At 41.0% G+C, this 23,031-nt stretch overlaps 1 protein-coding gene across 4 annotated transcripts in view; it reads left to right on the top strand.

Moving 5' to 3' along the window:
• The window catches only part of ATP8A2 (ATPase phospholipid transporting 8A2), a 357,046-nt gene that overhangs the window by 16,476 nt on the left and 317,539 nt on the right, over window positions 1-23,031 (top strand). Inside the window, exons 1-2 of one of the 4 annotated variants that reach the window (XM_080376383.1) lie at window positions 1,244-4,032; window positions 21,321-21,474. The exons of the other annotated variants lie outside the window; for them this stretch is intronic. Of the exons in view, the coding sequence (XP_080232509.1) occupies window positions 21,405-21,474 (70 nt within the window). The 5' untranslated portion in view covers window positions 1,244-4,032; window positions 21,321-21,404. Of the gene's footprint in view, window positions 1-1,243; window positions 4,033-21,320; window positions 21,475-23,031 lie in introns of those variants that run through there. 4 annotated transcript variants of the gene reach the window in all.

The raw sequence follows: 23,031 nt of genomic DNA, 5'->3' as shown, positions 1-23,031 counted from the left end.
TCCTACAGGAAAAACGTGAAGTTTTGGGGGGTTGGGGTCCCAAATTAAAGACACTTCAGGGAAGTGCAGTTATTGGTCAAACTATTAACATGCAAATGTGCAGAGGAACTCATTATTTTAAATGTGTTTCATATTGAGAAACTGGAGTTGGACATCATTTCACATCTTTATATATAGTGTCGAGCCCCTATAATAGGAAGAATTAAAAATACATTTTCTGGGAAAGGTGAGGGAATATAATCTTGTAGCATACCATATAGATCCACATTACTGAAGGGGCCACTATAGTTGGTGTTTTGATTGTGATGAAGCACTTCAGGACAGGATGTGTCATTTCAGTTTGGCCAACACTTCTATATTTGTTGTGAGCTTTACAATATTTTGGTGTTTTACTTACCAGCTACAAAATGCAATCTTCTGTCAGCCTAGCTATCGTCTAAGCAGTTATATTTCTTTACATATAGTCAAGATAGAGAAAAATGATTTCAAGTAGAAGATAGTGCTGGTACAAGAACAAACTTTCACAGACATTTAGTCTGAAAGTAATAAGCATATTTCTAAATATCAGACAACTGTTCAGAATAGCTTTACAGAAGGAGCAGTGGGAAAGAAATCTAGCTTGATCTCATAACTGAGTTTGATTGGTATATGTAAAGGACTATAACATAATAATCTGGAACAGGAGGATCTGAACTTTTAAACAGGCTTTTGCTTCTAGATCTGCGTTTTTAAATACCAGGGAGAACCAGGCAATTAATGGGAGAAAATAGACTGTATACAAAGATCTTTACAGGAGCAGGTTGTAAAATACCACCCACACTTAATATCTGATTTTGACTGAACAATAGCAACCATCAAATGCAGTATATTCCAGTACTTTCTTTTGACCATGCTAGATTGGGATGATCTGTGACGTCTGCTGTCATTTGAGTTTCAGATTAATTTCTTACTCAGAAATGGCTAATAATTGTCTTGGGAAATAGCAAAAAGTGCATAAAGGCAGTATATGAGAACTGTAAATTAACAGAAGGGCATAGTGGCAGAGGGAGGAGGGGGGCGTCAGTATCCCTAAATGTCCTGCCAGTAGGAACAAAGTAAATCAGTTTCTCTGGAAGCCAAAAGAGGACAAAATTAAGTCACTACAAGCAGCACAACCGTGACTGACTGAGGGAGCAGCCTGAACTGATAAAAGAAAATGCGTATGTCCCTACAAACTACCTAAGTAGAGAACATCTGCTTTTTTTTTTTTAGTATGACTGTGTGCAGGAAGAGAGATAAACTTTGGGAGTGTCCTGCTGCCTGGACTATGTTTTCTGATATTCTGAATTCCAGTCAGTGGTTTTTTTCACTCTGGAATATGGACAGCCTTTGGATACAGCTGGTGATCAAACCACAAGGGTGTTTTATACATTAGTAACTCAGGAGGTAGAACGGCACATGTCTCCTTCTTAACGCCAATTTATCAAGAGCTTCCTCTTGTGAGTTGTAATGTGTGCTGTCAACCTAGAATTGCCCAGTAACACAGATGATGCTTTCCCTAAATGCATGCCAGGGAGCCCTTCTGTCATGGATGTCTTAGTTGGGACTGTGTGCGCAGCATCTTCCATACACAGCATCTCCTTGTTACCACTCTTCCTCTTCTGATAGAGTAGCTCATAGGAGATTACAAAATCCCAAATCCTACAGTAGATCCAGGTACGTCTCTTTAGTTGCAGGATCTCCATTGAAATCAGCTGACGAGTATATTTTGTCTCGCAGTAGGTGTATCTACCATTTAAATCCCTACCCATTTCCAGCACTGACTCCATGCCATCTCCCTCAGCGTGCTTCCCTGCATTGCTTCTGGTAGGAGTTCCTTAGGTGCAAAGGGCTACACCTGGCATGGCCTGGGGGAGAGCAGTTAGTGTTCCAAGCCTGAACTGCAGGAGAGACCTCAGCCATCCTAAACTTTCACCATCAAGAAAGACTGTGCATCCAGGGCTGCAATGAAGAAGATTCTGCAGTCGTCGACACTGGATGGTTTTGTTGAAGTTGTGGCCTGCCAACTGATTACCTAGACCATTTTCTTTGAAAGCTTTTTGCCAAAACCCCAAAGAGAGAAAAATGGGAATAAAACAGCTGCAGTAATAGGTCTGATATGAATTTGTTGAGGCAGTGCAATTTTGTTTTACTGCTAAATAGCATAGGATTTAAATAATTTAGTACTCCTTTTGGTACTTTTTGGTTCATTAGATAGCCAGGTTCCCAGGCTCTGTGCACCGGCCATTTCTGCTGTTGTTGCTGTTGTTCAAAGAGACATTAAACTCTTATTAGGCTATCAGTGCCATCTCCTATGTGGAGAGATCCCTGACAACCAGAGGCAAGAGTTAATTTCAAACCTTCTTCCTACCAGAACTTGTTGTTTTTTTTTTTTTAATTAAGGTCCCTTGTAAGATAGTCAGCACCTTACACACGAATATCTTGTTGAATTTCTGCCTCATTCTGTTACAGGCTACAAATCAAATCAGAACATCAGTTTTCCCCACTGATTAGATGATAGGATTTATATTTCTATGGCCTAGTTCATGTCTAGACAGGGCAGATGGTACTATTGGAATGTACACCATCATTAATTTGGGACTGAGCAACTGTAAACAACCATATTTTTTACTTTCATCAGAATTAGTACATGGACTAGCATTCAGTAATAAAATATTAGTACCCTAAGCAGAAGCCACAAAATTTACCGAGGTGGATGGAGAAGGACAGCTGTGATGTGGTGGCTTCTGTCTTCATAGGCAGCTAAAGCTCTTTTACTTCAGTTCTCAGTATTTTGTCATCAGTGTCTCCAGAGCAGGGGAATAACTTTAGTTGTCTACTCGTAGGGTCAATATGAAGATTACAGGCAGCTACATATTATTCGTATGGTGCTGGAAAATAGAAGATGGTATGTGAAAAGGTTTCTTTAGTCAGGTAAGTTTGCAACCATTAGGTTTAAGTGTTTTTCATAGTTGCCATCTGGCTTTGGTGGTGTCAGACCTCATGAAACCAAGCCCATGTGGATATTCTGGAAAAGACAAACAGAGCATGACCTTTTATTTAATCCTCTATTTCTTGTAAAGGTTTAGTTTTAACAAGGACATTTTATAAGCTATACTTTGGTAGTTTTTGGGCATTATTTCTTAATATTTAAATAGCTTGTTAACAATGACTCTACTCCTACATAAACAATTCTAATAATAAAAAAATATTGATACATCAGTTTTTATAAACTAAAATTTGAGAAGCGTGATTAACAACATGAAGAAGGGGGAAGGGAAGTCCTACATTAAGAAGATTGGCAGTGCTTCAACTAGAAGACTGTGCCGTGACTGAGGATATAACCAAAATAGAATTGGATTAACAGAAAAAAAGCAAGCAGCTAAAACTAAGGTCAAAGCAGAAATAGATACTTTAAAATTGTCTCATATGCCAAAAGATAGAAAAAGATATTCAAGGAGTTCTCATATTATATACACCTGTAAAAATGAAAAATCAGTTCATATTAAAAGGAACTGTGAAAGAAGACTCAAATAATAACAAGTCAATTAAGAGATTCTGAACTAAACTTCAAAATATGAGAAAAAAATACAGTAACCTTTCCTGATTGTTTATACATACTTTAACATGTATAATGTTACAAATTAAAAAAATAAACTAGAAAATATAGCTGTAACAATATAAACACTTACAAAATCAAAGGAACAGTAAAGTAGTCTGAAAACTCTTTCAGGTGGGGCAACATAGTGATCATTCAAGCTGGATAAGTTGTGTTGTAACTAGTCACCAGAAAGTAAGCTTAATTACATGCAAGTTCTGCCTAATACCTATTATTACAGCTCTGTTTACACTAATGAGCCCCAGCCCCCTAATTTGTGGGTGGGAGAAGCTAATGCACAGAGATTATGCTTTAAAAGAGGAGAAAGGAAGTAGAAGGGTGTGTCTGTAGAGGTTTGGGGAGGATAAGCAGTAGTATTTAGGAGGTTTGCCCTTTTAGCTTTGGGTTTTAGTCAGGTAAGTTTATTTAAGGGGAGGGAAGGTTGTACTTATTAAAGAAAATAATTTTTTTGACATGTTTATCTGTAGTGTTTTGAGGTAGATACTGATTTTAGAAAAGATACATGTATTTTTTTTTCAGTTTTCTATGTGGAGATGCTGAAAGCCTGTTTTCCTGGTAGTAAGATTTACTCAGAAATATAGAAAGAATCTTGTAGTAAGCAAAGCATATGCCTGACTTTAGTAATGGTTTTGTTCTTTTATTCATAATTAGATACTGCTAGATAAAAGTATAATTAAAACTTAAACCTGGAGAACAAGCAACTATAAATCAATATCAGATTAATTCCTTCCTGTAATTCTGTGTTCTTGTCATATGTGCTTAAACTCTGATGCAAGTACTGCAGTGGTTGTTCTCAACAGCTGCATAGTAGGAGCTATGTTGAAGATGGTTTACTTACATGTGAGTAAACCCTTCTAACTTATTAGGGTGAAGGGCTAATTAGTAGCGAGTAACTGTTGTTTAGCAATGAATTCAGTATTAAGAAAGTGACTGAGTGGAACGATTTCTTTCCATTGAGTAGCTTTGCTATTTGCTGCAAAGTAGAACAGCTACGTAGAAATAATGTGGTAGTAATATTTTTGAAGAGCTCTAAGCACAATACAGTAAACAAATGCTTACTAGCTGGGGTCTTCTGCTTATATATGAGCAAATATCTTTTGTAATAGTATGTAGAGGGAAGAAGAAGGCGGCTTTTAGGCTTTCAGAAAAAACTGCTATGTGAAACTTCTCCTCACTAGTATTTGAGAGAACTAGCTGCTTGCTTCCATTTTCTGTTTTATTAAAAAAAAAAGTGACGCTTATGCTCGGGGTGGGGAATGGCTGTTTACCTTTCAAAAGGTGTCTTCTTCACAAAGGAATGAGAAACTTGAGCAACATGTTATCTAATCTGGGAATGGACACAGCTCAGCACTGTCTGAAGCTCTGTCCTGAAAAGTTTAGAACCACTTTTGGACTCTGCATCTTAAACAATTCCTTGTGCTGAACAGGAGGAAAGAGAGGAGTGACTGGAGTCTAGCTGATAAGACTTTCTTAGGAATGAAACAGTAGTGCTTGCTGAACCTGGATGGATGCACTGTCAATGGTAATTGAGTCAGCTAGGTGGTGATGTTCAGCTTTCAGCAGTGGTTGGCTGGTTGGTTTGGGCTTTTTTTCTTCCCTTCCCTAGGGCTACTTTTTTATGAAAAACTCCTCAAGTACTAACATATGAGTCATAAGCATAATTTCCTCTAAAGCCACATAAGCCTATGTAATACTAGATAATAAAATATTGAAAAGGTCTGTGATACTTGTCTTCACTCATTCTGGTAGCAGTTCCAATAAAACTGCCTTTTGCAGGTAGGTACCGGAATGTCTCAAAAGTGACAGACAGATGCAATACAAATATACTTAATCCTCAGCAAGGATGGAATAGGTCAAGCTGAAACCTGATCTGATGGTAAACAAGCATTTAATGTTTTTGCCAATGACAGGCTTTTTGTGAACCCTAGCTGGCAGGAGATCTGTATGGTCATAGCCCGAGCTGGTCCAGTCAGCATAACTCTGCCGAAGTCAAATTCACTGCTGCCAGTCTGCAGCAGTTCAGGTCTGATCTACAGACTTTGCAGAAAAATCTCTAGAAGCACTGTAATGTATCTTTTAGAGATCAAGCCACTGAGACTATTATTTATCTCTTTAGGAGTGGGGGTGAGAGGAGAAAAAAAAATAGTGGGGGAAGAGACTAAAGAATATTTCTAAAACTTACCCACTATAGGTGCTGCAGACAAGACAGCTATTCCAGGAAGAAAAACTAGCATGAAAGGGCTTCTTGGGTTGAGATTTTTCTAATAAAAATACTTTGTTGGGGAAAATTTCTCCAGTCATATTTATAGTATAGGATTTCACAGCAGCAGGTGCATAAATAATGCTACTGCAGCATTAAAATAACTGGTAACATTTCATATAATGTGCTTCAGAGAGAAAAGGAAGGATCCACATGAGGTTCTATCTCTATGAGCTTTCTTATCATCCCTGATCTGATCTTCTGACTGAGGCTGTAGAGCAGAGATAAGACTGGCTGATACTGCAAAACCTGTAAGTCTCTCTTATCTGTCAGTAGCGTTCTTTTCCTGCAGGGGACAGGCAGAGGCGTGTGATGGCAGCTTTTCTCTTGTCCTTGGTTAAACATAGAACTGCTGTTGAATTTTGTGTTTTACCAGTCTGTTTATACATTCACTAAACTAAAAATAAACTTGTCCTACGCTGAAGGTTTTTATTAAGTTCGCAAGTCTGTCTTGAGCTTTGTACGGATGTATGTCTTCATTAAGCTGCTTTAAACATAATTAGCTGTGTTCTGGTTTTGGTAGTCCTCAGTGATACACGTCATTTATAAGCAACATGAGAGGTTCTGCACTGGATTCTTCATTGAGTGCTCAAAGCTGAGAGAACAGGAATTGTTCTTCTAGGTCCAAATATAAGAAACCTGAAATGCAGATACCCACTCCTCCACCACCTTGCTGTAACTCTTCTCTTGGGAAGGTTGTGGTTTCAGTATAGCCTCCAAGTCCTCTGAGAAACAGCCAGGTGGTGGGGAGGGCTGTTAATTATCACATCAGCATAGATACTCCTGTTTTAAGATAATTTAAAAGCCAGAAAATGCTAGTGCTGGAAAATGAATCTGAGGAATGTGTTACTTCTCTGCAAACCCTATCTGTGTTGTGATGGTGATGCAGGATAGCAGAGCCACTCTGGAACGTGTTTGTTACTTCTAGAGCTCTGAAATAGTTAGCCTGAGATTGATATTTTTTTTTTTTTTCTCTCTGCTGTTAATAGTTAACTCCATGTTGTCCACTGTGGGCTGAGGATGGCATTTCTTGTTTCTCTTGCTGGAGCTGAGTGATGAGTCTGCATGGGTTTCGTTTGCAGTTCTGGGATTCAGTGCAGTCCTCTACATGCATGTGGAGTGTCCTCTCTACCATGTTGGGATTGCTGAACAGTCCTTGGTCTGAAGGTGGAGAGCTAAAATAGCCTGTCTGATTAACAAGACTGTATTAATTTTGTTCCTGCGTTATGTCAAACTTAAACATAGAGTAGATACTACAATAGAAAAATTGGTATGAGTTAAATAAGAACATGATAGAATCTTATTGGTTATTATAGTCGGCAGTTATGAAGATGCTGTGTTTCTGCAAGGCATTTGGCTGCTGCCTGAGATAGCTGAAAGCATATTGCAATTGGTGAGAATGAATTGTTTGCCAATTTCCTCTCCTAAACGGTTCCATTAACAATCCCACGAACAGTTGTAGTGAACCTTTAATGAATATGATAAGCCACATACCATGGACCAAGCCACACAGGCTCACATGGGTTATGTTCTGTAATGGTACTATGCAGTCAGGTTTTCTATTTGCTTTATTAAGTACTTAATCAATAACGTGTACGATTTGTATTTAAAATACATTGCCTCACTGAGAAGAGTAGACTATAACTTCGTTCTTCCCTCCCCTGTTATTTCCTTCATATCTACTTAACTACATATCTGTGTTAAAAGCACACTTGAAAAAAGGTGGAAGTAGCAGAGGGGTAAGGATGTAGTGGATTAATAACGTGCTGTTCTTGGCTTAATACTCAACACTTTCAACTTTGATTTGTATGATGCTGGGGTACCCTTTGGGTGGGATCAATGCCTTAGAGGCATTTTGGTGGCTTGTACAAGCAGTGAAATCCCTCAGCATTGCAGACAGGGTCTGCTGTGTGCTCATTTAAAGGAGCTGAATTGGGCTTACACATACAACTTGGATGTCTAAGTCCATACTGAATAGTCCTCAGTCTAACAGAGGATGAGGTAAAATTAGGCCTTACTTCTGAAATAGCTGAGCCAAAAATGAACTCCGGAAGGTCCTAGTCTCTTCTTCCTGCAAATGATCCTTCCCTGTTGTCCTCTGCATTACATGTGCAGTTGTGAAGCAGAGAGAAGTGGTTTGAAGAAATGCTGGGAGGGAAGTTTGTGGCTGACTGCTTAATCGGTCCATACCAGTCAGTCCTTGATGATCAAACAGTTCTTCCTGATTACTTCTGGATCAGTCTTGGTGGTCTTTCTTTCCCCTCCTTGCAAAATAAGGGATTTGAAATGCTGGTGTTCAAGGGAGATTCTTTAAACCTTAGTTCCCTACTTCATAGTCAGATGTCTCCTTGGAAAGGCAGTCTCGCCTGCTGTCCACGTATCTCATGGCTGCTGCATCGTGCTGCCTAGTGAGCAAAAGGCTGGTCTGAGCTGGGATTGACAAATACAATGAATTTATCTGTAGCCCAGTTCATTAACCAAGTCTGAGCAGTGAACGTTGTGCGGTTAGTATTGCTAGTGGTATATCTTGTCTATTGTCTTTCACCTTCCCCTCCTGCTGCCTCTTGGGCAGTTCTTAAGTAATGGGTGCACCTGCTGGTGCCCTGCATGTCTAGAGCAGGTGTGCTTCGTGACTAACAAATAGGGCTTACATGTTTCAAACAGGTCTAGTTAGAGTGGGTGAGGGAAACAGAAGCTGAATGATGACAGAAGATATACAGTACTGGATTTTAATCTAATGCAAATTTGGACTTAAAGAGCTATTACAAAACTCCCCTGTGGTAGCTAAAGCCAGCTTTCCCTGACTTGTCAGACTGGTTATCTGTGGTTGCCAGAACAGAGCTTTCTCTACCTTACAGCCTATTTGCCTGCTGTGGATTCCTTCGATTTATTTATTTTTTTCAGAAACAATTGTTCTTGATACGTAGTGAGGATTGCTCATAAGGGAGTTCCTGTGGATCCACTAATCATTAGAACTTTTTCATGAGAAGAGTCTCAGGGCTGCATTAAACCAGTCTTGAGAACCTGTAGGGAAAAGACTTGGTCTTAGTGCTTAGCTACAGCACGTGGTCTTCAAATTCTTAACTTCTCAGCTAGCCTTTGGTCAAAGGCTGGAAGTTACACCACAGGGCATTTTTAGGCAAGAATTGGTAAGTGATGAAGTTCCCTTTTGGATTAGTGCATGTGTGGCCTCTGGTTTTAAAAGGCGTTTTTCTACAGTGTTTCTCCTCTGGCCTGTTAGAAGGCAGCAGTCTCAGGCACAGCCCAAGTGCTGTTGCCACAGGGTATGAAGAATGCATTTCTTTGCTTTATCCTGTAACTCTTAAGGTTGTTTTTTAAATGGTGGGTTTTTTTTTTCCCTTATAGAAGTCTAGTGTTCTTGCTTCTAGAAATAAAAACTGAGCTAAATCAGCTCTATAGCATTGTTAATTCTAGGTTAATGTAACTGCAAATGAAAGCAAGAAGCTGTAGTGGCCTCAGGCTACTTAAAATAAACCAGAATTACCTTAATATGGTGAATACTTTGCTTATCTTGGTGTTTACTCAAGAGGATATTAAAAGGATGGAAGAAAAATGTCTGTTCTTTTTGTTGATAGTATTATGTTTTTTGCAAGTACTTAATATTCTTTATTGACATCAATATTTTAGCATTCTGAAGTAGAAGGCCTATTTAATATGGAAGCAACTGCATTGATAACATAGAGACAAAACCATTGATAGGTGGATTGCAAGGATTATCTATTAATAGTTAGAGCTGCTTTAGCTCATGGTTTTGTGCCCCAAGTCAGGTGTAGAGCATAAGCTAGTGTCGGAGTATTAGTTCCCAAAAATTGAAATAGTTTACTATATTTGCTGTTAAATTCAGATAATATATATATCTATATATAGGCATTGCACCTGTTGATATAAAGGCTGGGTTTCTGTGCTTTGGTTTTTATGCTAACTGGAGGTGGGGTGGGAGGGGAGGGGGATGAAGGTGAGTGGGAAGTTGGTTGTCCTGCTAGTGAAATCTAATTTGTTCCTGCTGAAACCTTTTCTCCTTTTTTTTTTTTTTTTTTTTTTTTTTTTTCCCTGCAGGAGTGTTTCTAAATCAGTATTTGAATAACTGTTTTTTGGTACTCCTGGATGTCTTTATGGAAGTCATAGGCATAGATGACTTCAACTGACAAACCTGTATTTCTAGTATACATAGAATCATAGAATGGTTTGGGTTGGAAGAAATTTTAAAGATAATCTATTTCTAATCCCCCTGCCTTGGGCAGGGACACCTCCCACCAGACCAGGCTGCTCAAAGCCCCATCCAGCCTGGCCTTGAGCACTGCCAGGGATGGGGCAGCCACAGCTGCTCTGGGCAACCTGTGCCAGTGCCTCACCGCCATCACAGGAAAGAATTTCTTCCTAATGTCTAACCTAAATCTGCCCTCTTTCAGTTTAAAGCCATTCCCCCTTGTCCTGTCACTACATGACCTTGTAAAAAGTCCCTCCCCAGCTTTCCTGTAGGCTCCTTTAGGTGCTGGAAGGCTGCTCTAAGGTGTCCCTGGAGCCTTCTCTTCTCCAGGCTGAACCACCCCAACTCTCTCAGCCTGTCTTCACAGGAGAGGTGCTCCAGCCCCCTGAGCATCTTTGTGGCCCTGCTCTGGAGCCACTCCAACAGGTCCATGTCTGTCTTCTGTTGGGGGCCCCAGAGCTGAACACAGCGCTCCAGCTGGGTCTCATGAGAGCGGAGCAGTGGGGGAGAATCCCCTCGCTCGACCTGCTGGCCACGCTGCTTCTGATGCAGCCCAGGGTACGGTTGGCTTTCTGGGCTGTGAGTGCACATTGCCGGCTCATGTTGACCTTCTTGTCCACCAACACTCCCAAGCCTCTCTCCTCAGGGCTGCTGTCAGTCCATTCCCCACTCAGCCTGTACTGGTGATTGGGATCGCCCTGACCCATGTGCAGGACCTTGCACCTGGCCTTGTTGAACTTTGTGAGGTTCACACTGGCCCACCCCTCAGGCCTGTCAAGGTCGCTCTGGATGGCATCCCTTCCCTCCAGCGTCTTGGCTGCACCACACAGCTCGGTGTTGCCGGCAAAGTTGCTGAGGGTGCGCTCAGTTGCGCTGTCCGTGTTGCCAGCAAAGATGTTAAACAGCGCTGGTCCCAATGCCGACCCCTGAGGAGCGCCACTCATCATCACTGGTCTCCACTTGGACATCGAGCTGTCGGCTGCAACTCTTTGAGCACAACCATCCAGCCAATTCCTTATCCATGGGGTGGTCCATCCATAAAATCCACATCTCTTCAATTTAGAGAGAAGGATGTCATGCAGGACAGTGTCAAATGCTTTGCATAAGTCCAAGTAGATGACATCAGTCGCTCCTCCTTCATCCAGTGATGCTGTAACCCCATTGTAGAAGGTCACCAGATTTGTCAGGCATGATTTGTCCTTGGTGAAGCCATGTTGGCTGTCACCAATCACCTCCTTAGTTTCCACATGTCTTAGCACAGTTTCCAGGAGGACCTGCTTCGTCATCTTTCTGGGCACCAACGTGAGACTGACTGGCTTGTAGTTCCCTGGGTCTTTTTTCCCTTTTTAAAAATGGGGATTTTGTTTCTCCAGTCCATGGGAGCTTCAGCGGACTGACATGACTTCTCAGATAAGAGGGATAGTGTTTTAGCCACTTCATCTGTCACTTCTCTCAGGACTTGTGGATGCATTTCATCAGGTCCCATGGAGCTGTGCACCTTCAAGGTTCTTCCTTAGATGGTCTTGAACCTGATCTTCTCCTACAATGAAGTTCTTCTTTCTCCCAGTCCCTACCTTTGCCTTCTGTGACTTGGGCAGTGTGACTGGGGCAAAAATGTCATGGAGTACCACAGCCTTTTCTGTGTCTTGGGTATCCAGGTCTCCTGTTTCCTCCTGGAGAGGGTCCACACTTTCCCTAGTCTACCTTTTATTGCTGATCTACCTATAGAAGCGTTTCTTGTCCTTGATGTCACTGGCCAGATTTCATTCTGTCAGGGCTTTAGCTTATCCAACCCAGTCCCTGGCAGCTTTTACAGTTTCTCTGTATTCTGCCCAGGCTATCTGTCCTTGCTTCCATCATCTGTAGGCTTCCTTTTTGTGTTTGAGTTTGTCCAGGAGCTCCTTGTTCATCCATACAGGCCTCCTGTAATTTTTGCTGGACTTATTTGCTCGGATGCCTCACTCCTGAGCTTGGAGGAGGTGATTTCTTGGGCTTTCTTGGGCCTTTGCTCTGTTCAGGGCTTTATCCCATGCTACTCTACGAAGCAGATCCCAAAAGAGCCCAAAGCCTGCTGTCCTGAAGTCCAGGGCAGTGAGCTTGCTGTGTGCCCTCCTTACAGCCTTAATCTTGAACTCCACATACATAGCAGGGGTGTTCTTGCTGTACTGATACTGTAAAGTCAGTCACAGAGGAAAAAAACCTCGAAGACTTGATTTGAAGTTTTAGAAGGCAGGCATTCTTTATTGCAGTGCTGGGAGCACGGGGGAATGTTTCCTGAGTGTGCTAACTAAGTTCCTCTATATATATAAGTAGAGTACCTGCACATTCAGAGTGTGCTACAGATTCATTTTCATTCATGTATAGCATTGCTTACAGGTTTCTCGCTTCTAATGCAGATTAGTGCACATCCTCACATAGCACTACTGAAGTTTTTATTAACTGCACATGCTCCCTGCGTGGGGGGTTTGCCCTCTTTTAGGGAGGCTATTTGAGTTAGAGATTGTAATCTCCCACTGCCATGATTACCTTTGTCCTACTTCCAACCAACTTTCTGTGGATTGCAACACTATCAACTTGTTTCCTCTTGCAGCCAGAACTTTCCTTACTTGGAGGCTTCTTTCTGCATAATTTAAGATAACTGTATTCTTTTTACCATCCATTCTTTGTTTCCCCGTCCTTCCCAAAGCTGACTCCCTTGATTAGAAGTCCCTGCATTCGTCACTTTTAACAGCTTTAGAGAGTCAGCTTGGCCTAAACTTCATGCACAATTTCATTAACATATAGCTAAACACTAAATCAGTTTAGTAATTCAGGAGTTAGAGACGTATTGTCCCTTTGCTGATCCAGCAACCTTCCCTTAACAGAATACTCTGATATAAATGTATATACAGTGGTATCTATACAGTGGCATCAGTACAAGTACAAAAGCAGCTTTGGAGGTGTAACTAGATCCTGTGTTTTGTCATGTCCCTATCCACAGTGTTGTCAGCATGTATGACATCTTTACAGGGAGAACAGAGGTGATCCTGCATCACCTACACTTTGATACTGGAAGACTGCTCTGGAGTACCTGGAGAACAGAGGTTTATTCTGTGATAACGGTTGATGGCTGTAAAAGCTCAGAAGCAGACACTATTGTAGGAATATGAGTGGCTGTTACCCTATTGCATATTTTCCATAAAGATAAAATTGATGGTTTGTGCTTCGGTCTTGACTGTAGTTGCTGGATGAGTATTTCTTCCTGGAAAGGAAAGCACTTTGTAAACACCAAGAGCCCTTGCTGTAGGTAGTACTAACATAATCTAGGAAGAAACGAGGCTTTATGGAAAGCTTGCTCTCTCTTCCTTTGCATGCTAGGTGTCTTAGAAAATGCATTTTTAAAGATACCTGCACTTGAGAATATGTAGATGGCACAGTGTTTAGAGGTGACCCATAAGAAGCCTCTAAGGGTGTGTACTTAGTGAGGGGTAAGCAAGCAGCACAAATTGGGGGTAGGTGGACAAGACCATTCTTGTCTTCACAGTTTCATTTTATGGTGCATTTCTGTTTAATTGGGAATAGTTGTGAAAAATCATACTTCAACAAGGTGCTAGTTTTCTAGGCAAGTTGTAGGGGCTTCAGGCCACAGTACTGTCTCTGTTGTGGGACTTGGCTCATAGCAAAGGAGCACAACTTGAGATAAAGGCCTGAAGTCAAATTCTTGAGGTGAATTAATGCTTCTGTACCTTGCTGAGTTTCTGACCAGAGATGTCAACAACTTTGGGAACTAAGTTCTTGAAAACTTCTTGAAGCTACAGTCGATCTTTTTTAAAAATTTGAAGTTTATTGGCCAAAGTGTGCTTTTAGAGGAGCAAAAGCCATTCTTTCATGATGCTGCATTTTTATGCTTTTGGGCCACCTCTGGCTTGTGGGAAGCCTCAGTATTGCTCTTCAGACCTGCTGTGCTGGGGGAGTGTAATGGGAAAGCCAGGACTCCACAGTCCAAACACATTCTCACTTTGGGTTGATATGGGACCAGTAGTGGTATGGGGAGTGGGAGTGTGAAAAGTGTTTTTGCACTGTTGCTCTTAGTCACATGTTACACTGTGGCTGAAGTTTGTAGAAGGCCCACGGGGTTTTTGCTTGCTTAGGGGTACAAGTCACAGTAGCATCAGGTTTCTTCTCCTGGGCTGTGTGTACTGGGTGTCTGGGTAAGTGAACTGAGCGTTGGACTCCAGAACAAAAGGAGGTTGAGGAAAAGAAGTCTTGGTCAGAGAAGTCACAGCTATTACAGAAAGAAGATATGGTTTCTATAGTTTTATCACATCTACAGCTTTGGGTTATCAGATTGGACTGCTTTGTTTAGATAGCAAGAGTCTGAGTTAGCGGCTGAAGGGAAAACTTCATGCAGAAAGGTAAGTGGATTTGAAATAAAGGAAGAGGATGGTGTTAGACTATAGCAAGAGATATGAACTGTTAGAAAAGAGATGATCCAGGTCTCCTTCCAGCTGGGACTTGGCTGTTTTGGATACAGTCAGAATTTTCACTCTGTGAGGCAAAAGTGGTATGCAAAGAGGGAGGTTTAATTGTGACTCTAAATTATAGCTGGTTTCCCCCAGTAAAGAGTAAATTCTGATACAGGAACTGGCTTCCATTGTACTTGTCTGTTTTAAACCCCTTTATTTTCGAAAGTTTTAGTACCAAGTTCGGTGACAACCTAGCTTGCAAACGAGTTTTGCATTCCTGTCTTCCCTGTAGGATACAGCTGCAAATGTTGCAGGGGAGCAGAAAAAATATTTGTACTCAGCTCTGCTGTAGGGCTGATAAGTAACAAAAGACTACTAGTACATGGGACCAAATACCTTAATGCTGGTTGAGGGATGCCTCACAAAACAGGGGGTAGCTCAACCTGGCTGTCTTTCAAGGCTCCCACGTTGCACTGGAAACCCACACAATTTAATTTCTTCCCCTCACCTCTTGAAAAAACATTTGAAGTAATGTTTGCAGAGGAGGGGAATATGGGAAGGCCTGCTTTAGAGGATTAGTAGATTGTGATGAATCTTATTTTTATTGATTTTAATATATATGTAAATAAAAAGGTAAAAACCTGAGTCCTCTGTAGATCTTATGGCAATATGGGCTTTGCCACACAATTACGAAATTAAAGTTGTTATACGTGCTTGTTTCCATCAAAATTCCATAAGCATTGAATAACTCATCATTGGACCCTTTAATCTTGCTGAAATAACATAAAACAGAATAAGAGGCTGGAAAGCTGTTTTTTTTGTATTTGTACTGCATGTGTTTGCATGCCTGTGCTTACTATATTCTGACTGAGGCATGCTACCAGCAGCTTGGAGATGATCTGGTAAGAATTAATGGGAAACTGAAAATTCTCTTAGTAAATTATTAGAGGTTACACTATTGTCTCCCTAGCTGCTGAGCTGCTCTGAGAATTAATTCCCTATGAGTCTATGGGTAAGGAACATGAATGTTTGATTATACAAGCTAGGGAGATGTATTTAAAACAGAATTGACAGGTACTGTTTAATTATTAACACATGCCTGTAGGAAGAATTGCCTTCCTGACCCTGCAGGCAGTTCTACACGCATCTGTCAGTGTTTGCTACCATGAAAATATAAAAGTGGTGCTTGATGCAAGTGTTCTCAGGACTTTTTTGAACAGGTGCTTTGTATAAAATCTTGAAGGGATAAATCCTGGAGGAAGACAATGACCAGGTTTCTGAAATGGAACAACATCCAGCTAAGAACAAAGGAACAGCAATCTGCTGTGCCTGAACATTTGCCTGGAAGATACTCTGAAATGCATGTAGCTATACCAGTTACTGCCCTGCTCGTTATCTGCATTTGAAAGCTGATTTCATGACTGGGAAAACTGAGCTTGGACTGGTGGGGTTTGATACACCTATAAAATCAGTTTAAATCACTTGAATACAGTGTGTATTAAGCTGATGGTACAAGAGCTGTGTTTTCAATGTTCAGCCACTCTGTTTTCTGAACAGCCTCAGGGAGAAGGATTAAACTTTTAAGTAGATGCTCACCCCTACTGATCTGATGTGTTTTGAGTCAACATGCTAAAGCTTTTTAACCCTTTAGAATGAAATAGCAGGTAAGCTAATAATGGGTGGGATGGTGAGGTATAATGGGTGAAGAACTTGCCAGTTCATCCCAGCAAAATTCCCATGAGCTTCAATGATACCAAATCTTTCTTGAAATTACTTGCACATATATATGTGATATTTCTGCTGTAAAGTACTAAGAATCTAAATTGTTGTGTAACAAATACAATTTATGTGTAAATGTAGCTACATCCAAGACTTTAGCAGTCATTAGCTGCTACAAGATTTGAGTAATTGCTAATTGGTGTGGTTTGTGGCCAGTACTCATGAAGTCAAGACAGTAGGAACAAATGCATTTAAGCCAATTGTGGTATTTGGTTTCTGGCTTGTAGTCCTTGCTGTTGGCTTGCCAGAGACCTGGCCTATATATTTACTCACTTTCCACTTTGAAGTACAAAGAATGAAGAGATTTGTTTTATTGCGAATTATTCACTGGGCGGAACTGAAGTTTTAACCACTTGTAGAGCTCTGAGCTATGCTTGTGGCTGTGGGCACTGTGCTGGCTTCCAGTGCTATGCTGTGTTTCCCTATGCTGCCGACAGCATGAAGGGAAGGTGCTGTGCTGGTCACCAGCTGGTAGGTAGACATTTCAGCAGCCCTTTTGTGGGGAATGAAGGTGCTACATGTGCTCAGCACACAGTGAAGTGATCTTGTATGTGAGGGCACAGATGTGGCTTAAAATCTGAACTTGAACAGTGTTAAGTGGGTTAAACTTTGGTACAGAGCTCTCTTCCTTGAGGAGCACAAATCTCTTGCTGACTACAGAAGGAAAAGCTTTTTTTTTTTACTAAGAATTCCAACAGTGACTGTGATGTTGAACTGCGTCAAAAATAGATTTCTGGCCTCCAGAAGTATTTGCATTTTACAAATAAAGCATGAAGATGGAGAACACTTGAAAAAAATGTGCTATCTTAATGCTCAGCCTGTGTCTTCAGATCTGTATCTGCAGCCATTATCCCTAGGATATGCTCACCACTGCTAGTCCTGCACTTTGTTAGCTTGATAAGGTGCTAAGAAGTAAGGGCCCACAAGGGCCAAAAAGGAGCTGATACAGGCTCTTCTGAGAAGTGTAGGCCACATTAATTACCTTAATGAGCAAAATCTGGGAGATGGAAAATAGGGAAGGGAAGAGGTTTGTATTCTGCCTGATTAAGAATCACCCTTTAAAAGTTCATCTGTTATGGTCCATAATCTAATAGTAAAAGATACATTGGAAAAAAAAAAATTACTCAATGCCCTTTTGGGATACACAAATTACTGATATGGTTGAGTTTGTAGGGAGCAAAGGCCAGGGGAAGATTAGGACTTGCATGAGTTCTTGGGGCTGGGTTCCTAGGAACCCAGAGAGTTCAGGAATTAAGTGCTCTTGGTGAAATCTGTTACCTAAAGGCTCATTCAGTATTAAAACACTCAATATGGTACCTGTGACTAAAAGAATAGCTCAATTTCATGAATGATGTGTCTTGGTCCACATCTCTGACATAATGATCTCAGAGGCAGGAATGCTGGAATCGAGGGAGAAGGGCCGGGTGTCTGTTAAATGAACTTCTGTGCTGTCGAAGTGCTACACGGCTCTGACTCTTACCTTGGCCAGCAGTGCCTAATGCCTTGGCTGTAAAAAAGGGAACCTCTGATGGTGCCAGGTATGCTGAGATGGAATGAACACTTGTGAATTAGGTGATTAGAGATTTCTTTGTGAAGTGCTTTGTTGGTCACTGTCTAAAATACTTACTGTTAGCTGTACTTCCTTTGTAAATCATTGAGCTGTGTATTCCTGGCTTATGCTAGTTTGTAGTTGTGATTATCAGGGTAAACAAGATGATCAAAATCATAAGGTGACTTTAGGAGCAGACAAGTGTATGTAACACTAAAACTGATCTGATATTTAGTTGCTCTATATAGTTGTTAATAAGTTTGTTCAAGTGTGAGTGGTTTCCCTAAGGAAGAAACAGAGTAAGGAATTACCTGTCTTTCTGTTCTGTTTGTAAGTTTGTGTTTTTAATGAAGTTCTACTAGCCCTTTCATGTGCACACTACGTGGGGTACTTGCTGAGTATTAAACTGGCAAAAAAACTGTTTGGGGGGCATACACAAGAAAACTGAAACTTAAGTTTGTGTCTGCTATTGTACTAGAATAAATGTTAGATTCTAAATGACGTGTACTTTGATCTCACTAAACCTGATGTGGAAACATCTATTAAATCAGAGCTGAACTTTTCCAGCATTAAAGCAAATTGAGAGTATTTCCAGCTCGCGTGCTACTTCTAATCAGCCTTATTTTGAGCCTCCAGCTCACTTGCAAGGTAGCATGTGAGGAGATGAGCCTGCATTGCAGAACAATCAAGCTGTGCTTGCAGGTAATCCTGAATGTGATGTGTTTACTATAAAGGGTCAGGGGTGAGAAGATAATTTTTTTTTTTTAAAAGAGCAAAATCAAACTTCAAACCTGAAGACTTTAAAAATTGTGATGCTTAAAAAAAAGGTTTTGTATGTTTTGATATCTGACTCATTTTTGTCAATGTCTGGAGCTGCCAGTACTGAGTTACTGAACTCAACATTATGCGTGGAAGGATTTTCCAATAATGAAGAGCAGTACTGATACAAGGCAGCACACAGCTGATGGCAAATATGCCAATGGTACTGGCCTAAAATGGTTGGTGCTGTGTCCGAGTATGCTGTCAACGTGGCTTATGTACATTCTGCTTGCTCTGGGAGGAGATGAGGGGTCTGCACAAGGTGTTGAGGGATGTAAGGAGCTCTAGGGACAGACAAGCTTGGAGAGAGTTTGAGTTGGATCACTTTGCTTGATGAGGAGTGCTATTCAGTGGTGAAGGAACATAGTTTTATATTGTACTCTTATTCTGTGTGTCTATTCCAACAATTTTGGAATAGTCACAAAAATCTTGGAGGTTAATGCTAAGTATATGTTGAGGAACACCTGTTTTACTGACATTTTTCTAAATGTGTAACAAGTTCATACTTAGATTTGGGACAAAACCCAGAACTAGTCCTTATAGAAAACATGATAACATGGTTAAGTCAGCTTCTCTACTGTCTCCACTGAGTATACTTAACAAGGGAAAAATGAGCTGTTTGGAAAAACTTGAAGTCACAGTATCAGTGCAGTAGAAGTGTTTACCTAAGGCTTTTTGTCTTTCAAAAGAAAGAGCACTACAAAGCTGAGTGATTGTACCCTTGATCAAGGACTCTTTCTGTCCCAAAGACACGTATCAGGCTTGCTGACCGAAGGATGGACTTCTGTCGGGTGTGTGTGACTATCGGGTACTACGTTTGGAAAGACCTAAGGACGGCTTTGTTAGGGAACATGTAGTACAAGTCTTTCCATTAGTACTGTGGGTAATGTGTTGCACCTTCATCTAGAATGATGTTAGGCAGATGCTACCAAGGCCACACATCTTTATGGCTGTGGTGAGGTTGTAGATTGTAAGTGGGAGCCCAGGACAGGAAGCAGGTGACATCCTGCCCGGCCAGTCTGGTGCTGTTGCCATGCTTGCCTCTAGATGTGATAATGGTGCCTCTGCTGTCATTTCACTAATTTCACTAGCCTGGAGAAGGAGAGAAGCAGTTTTGGTTCAAGATAAGTTTTTCATATGCCACATAATATGGAACTGCTCACTTTGGCTAGTCTAGTCAGCTGGTGAGCTTCTACCGTTTTTAGTAAGAAACTCAAAGTACAGCTATATGCAGAGGACAAACGGATACAATAGTGTCTGCCCATGGATTCATCTGTGTAGGGAACAGATAATGTTCTCAGACATTGTTCTCAGATGTTTTCCTCATGCATTATGCAACATGCTTCCCTAATGAAAGCTGGATAAGAGCAACTAAAATTTTGAGTTACCTTCCTCTCCTGAGGGGGGAAAAAAAGCACTTACTTGTAGCTAGGAGTGTCTTCCATGGTTTCCTGTCATTGTCTTGCTCATAAATATTTGATACCTTTTATGTGATTATCTCACCAGCCTTAGTTGTGCTAATTGCCAGGTGATGTTCTGACTTTTTGTTCTACCCAGCTTCCTGTTACTGGTAAGAGATGGGCTTGATACGCATCTTGCATTAGGAGCCTGGCTTTGCACAGGCATAAACAGAACGTAATGCTGGTAGCTTCAGAAAGACTGAACTGACCAAGCTGCTGCTGGTGATTAATAGCCAGTGGTGATTCTTGTCTTCTTTCCCTGCTAATGCGGTCTGGCTTCCTTGGAGCATGCAGCTGTCCTAGCCGAACTGTACTCCCTCGCTGAAAATGGCTGATGTATCACTGAAGTGGGCCTGATGGTCCCAGAGAAACGTTCTGCATGTCCAATACTTGATTGGGTTGGCAACTTGAGATACAGTCCAAAAAGCCAAATCCTTGTCTTCTCCTTTAGCTGTTTCCTGAGGCTTTAAGCACACTGTTGCCTTTCCTATTCCCCAGCCAAGGAGCAAGTGAATAGTCTGGAGGGGGGCAATGACTGGAAGGAGGGGAGACAGGGAGGAAGGACCCTGAAAAGCTGCTGAAAGGGCCATGTAAATAGGTATGACTCTAATGAGAGGCTTTTACTAATGAGGTTACTACAGGTGAGAAGAAAAACTACTCTTTCCTTTTCTTTAAGAAGGAGAAGGGTTTTTATTAGCTGAAGTGATAGCTGAATTATTTTTTAACCATTGAATTTGAGAGGTGAAATACTTTCATTAAACCTGTTCAGAGGCAAGGACAAGCAAGTTTAAAAAAGTCTTCAATATGTGCAAAAATTAATGGATCTCATGACCTATAACTTCCATCTCCAGCAAGAACAGTACTTGAGTTCTACTGTATCGTTAGATTAGGATTTCACTTGAGAAATTGTGCTTTGAAACCTGGTATGAAAGGTTCAAGTCCAAGAACTGGGTGGTTGGTGGTTTTAAGTGCTGAAATACAGGATGATGCTGAATTCCTCGTTTTTGCTGAATTGTACTAGAAAGTACCAGCAAAAGCCACAGCTGTCTCATTGTGCAGGGGTATACACAAGCACTTACTGTACACTTACCTTCTGTGAATCCAATGCGGAGCAGTTTGAAAGTGCAAACATATATTTCACAGATTACCATGGGGGTCACTTTAATCAGCTTTGAGACCTGCTAATGCTGTAGAGATCTTTGAAGGACTACTGCTGTTTTCATCTTCATGCAGCCAGTGCAAGAAGGAATGAACATCATGTCTCTGTGTCGTCGCTGGAAGAGATGCTTCTCTCTAGGTAACTGTACAATGGGCAGCTGCTTTTGTTGTGCATCACAGTGAACTGTGGGTGGACAGAATTAAGAACAACAGCTTTAGGAATGCTTTGGAGCAAAAGGCCAGTATGTATTCAGTAAATCTAGAAAGATTAGAAAATCTAGTGTTGGCTAGAAGCCAGTGTTATAGGCCCCTGGGCTTTTAGTAGAAGAATACAGATAGCCTCACATCATGAGCATATAAAAGGGAAAACATTACTTTTTCTTGTTTGAATTGTTCTTTTAGAAATTAAGATCAGCTGTGTTTGCAGCTGATAAGCTTGAAGCTGTTAGTAAATTGTTATAGGAACAGATGCATTACAGAAATGAAAAAAGCACTTGTGTGCCAGAATACTAATAGAATTATAATGTGCCAAAGATATTTTTAGCTTCAACCAATATTAATACAGGGAAACAAGCCTCCAAGGTGGGTGGAGATAAGGCTGCAACTGCTGTCTTCTAAGGATTAACTGTGACTGTCATTTGTGCTAAGGAGATTTCTGATGACTGTTCTTGAAATATTCCACTCATCACCTAACTTTGGATCCACTGTGCTTGACAGTGATGTACATGGCCCACAGATAGGATTACTAGTCATGGTTATCAAAGGTGTATCTAACAAAAATGTTAGAATTCCAGGATCTTCCTTGAGCAGTGGGATGACTTGGGGGAAGAGATCCTTATGCTTGTCTGAAGTTTAAGAATGCAGTTTAGCTGTCAGTTCTGCCATGTCATGTTCACTCTTTCAAACTGCTTTACCAATCAAACTTATGATAAATTCCAGGAACTAAAAATAATGATACTAGAAGAAGGGAGTAGAATTGCCATTGTGCATTGTCAAATGCAATGGCTTGAGTGTTGGCTCTTTTTTCTTCCTTTGTATAGGAAGATTTCTTGAGCTGAAAACTCAGAAGGAACTTCTCAGTAAAGCTGTCCTCATCTTGGAGGCTGGAACTGCATGCAGAATGGATACAATATGTGTTTTCATGTGTTTGCATAGCGGAATCTGCACTTGCACTGTTGCCTTGTATATAAAATGCTTCTAAGTTGTGTTAAATAAGGAGCTATAAATCCAGTGTCCTCCATACTGTCTCAAATGCTGTGTTCAGTGCTTTCTAACATGTGCAAAAGTTTTTTTTTGAACTTGACTGACAGTTGGTAGGCCATGCTAATCCAGGAGTTAAAAGAAACAAAACAACCAAACAAAACTATGAGGAGAGCACTGAAATGTTGATGTGTGACATCATCAGTAGGTGAGCAGAAACACAGTTCCCCACAGCCTCAAAACTATCTAACCCAAAACAGGGAACAATAGTGCTTGGTGTATGAAGTTCTCGCAGAACTAATGCCTCCATTGCCTCCTTCAAAGCTGCCTTACTGCTGCTTCTTACAGGGCTTGTTAAAGTTGTGTGCTGTTAATCAGAAAAAAATTGATGACCTATTTCTTGTAGGATATACCTTGGTACCCTTATAGTATTTGTCTAGTTGTTGGAAGCCTGGAGCATACGGAATGGATAGGTAGTTTTCAGAGCTGAATCAGA

This window comes from Falco punctatus (genome assembly GCF_963210335.1).
Source record: "Falco punctatus genome assembly, chromosome: 2".
Lineage (NCBI taxonomy): Eukaryota > Metazoa > Chordata > Aves > Falconiformes > Falconidae > Falco > Falco punctatus.
The sequence above is the reverse complement of the archived record's forward strand: the minus strand, read 5'-3'. Positions and strand labels throughout refer to the sequence as shown.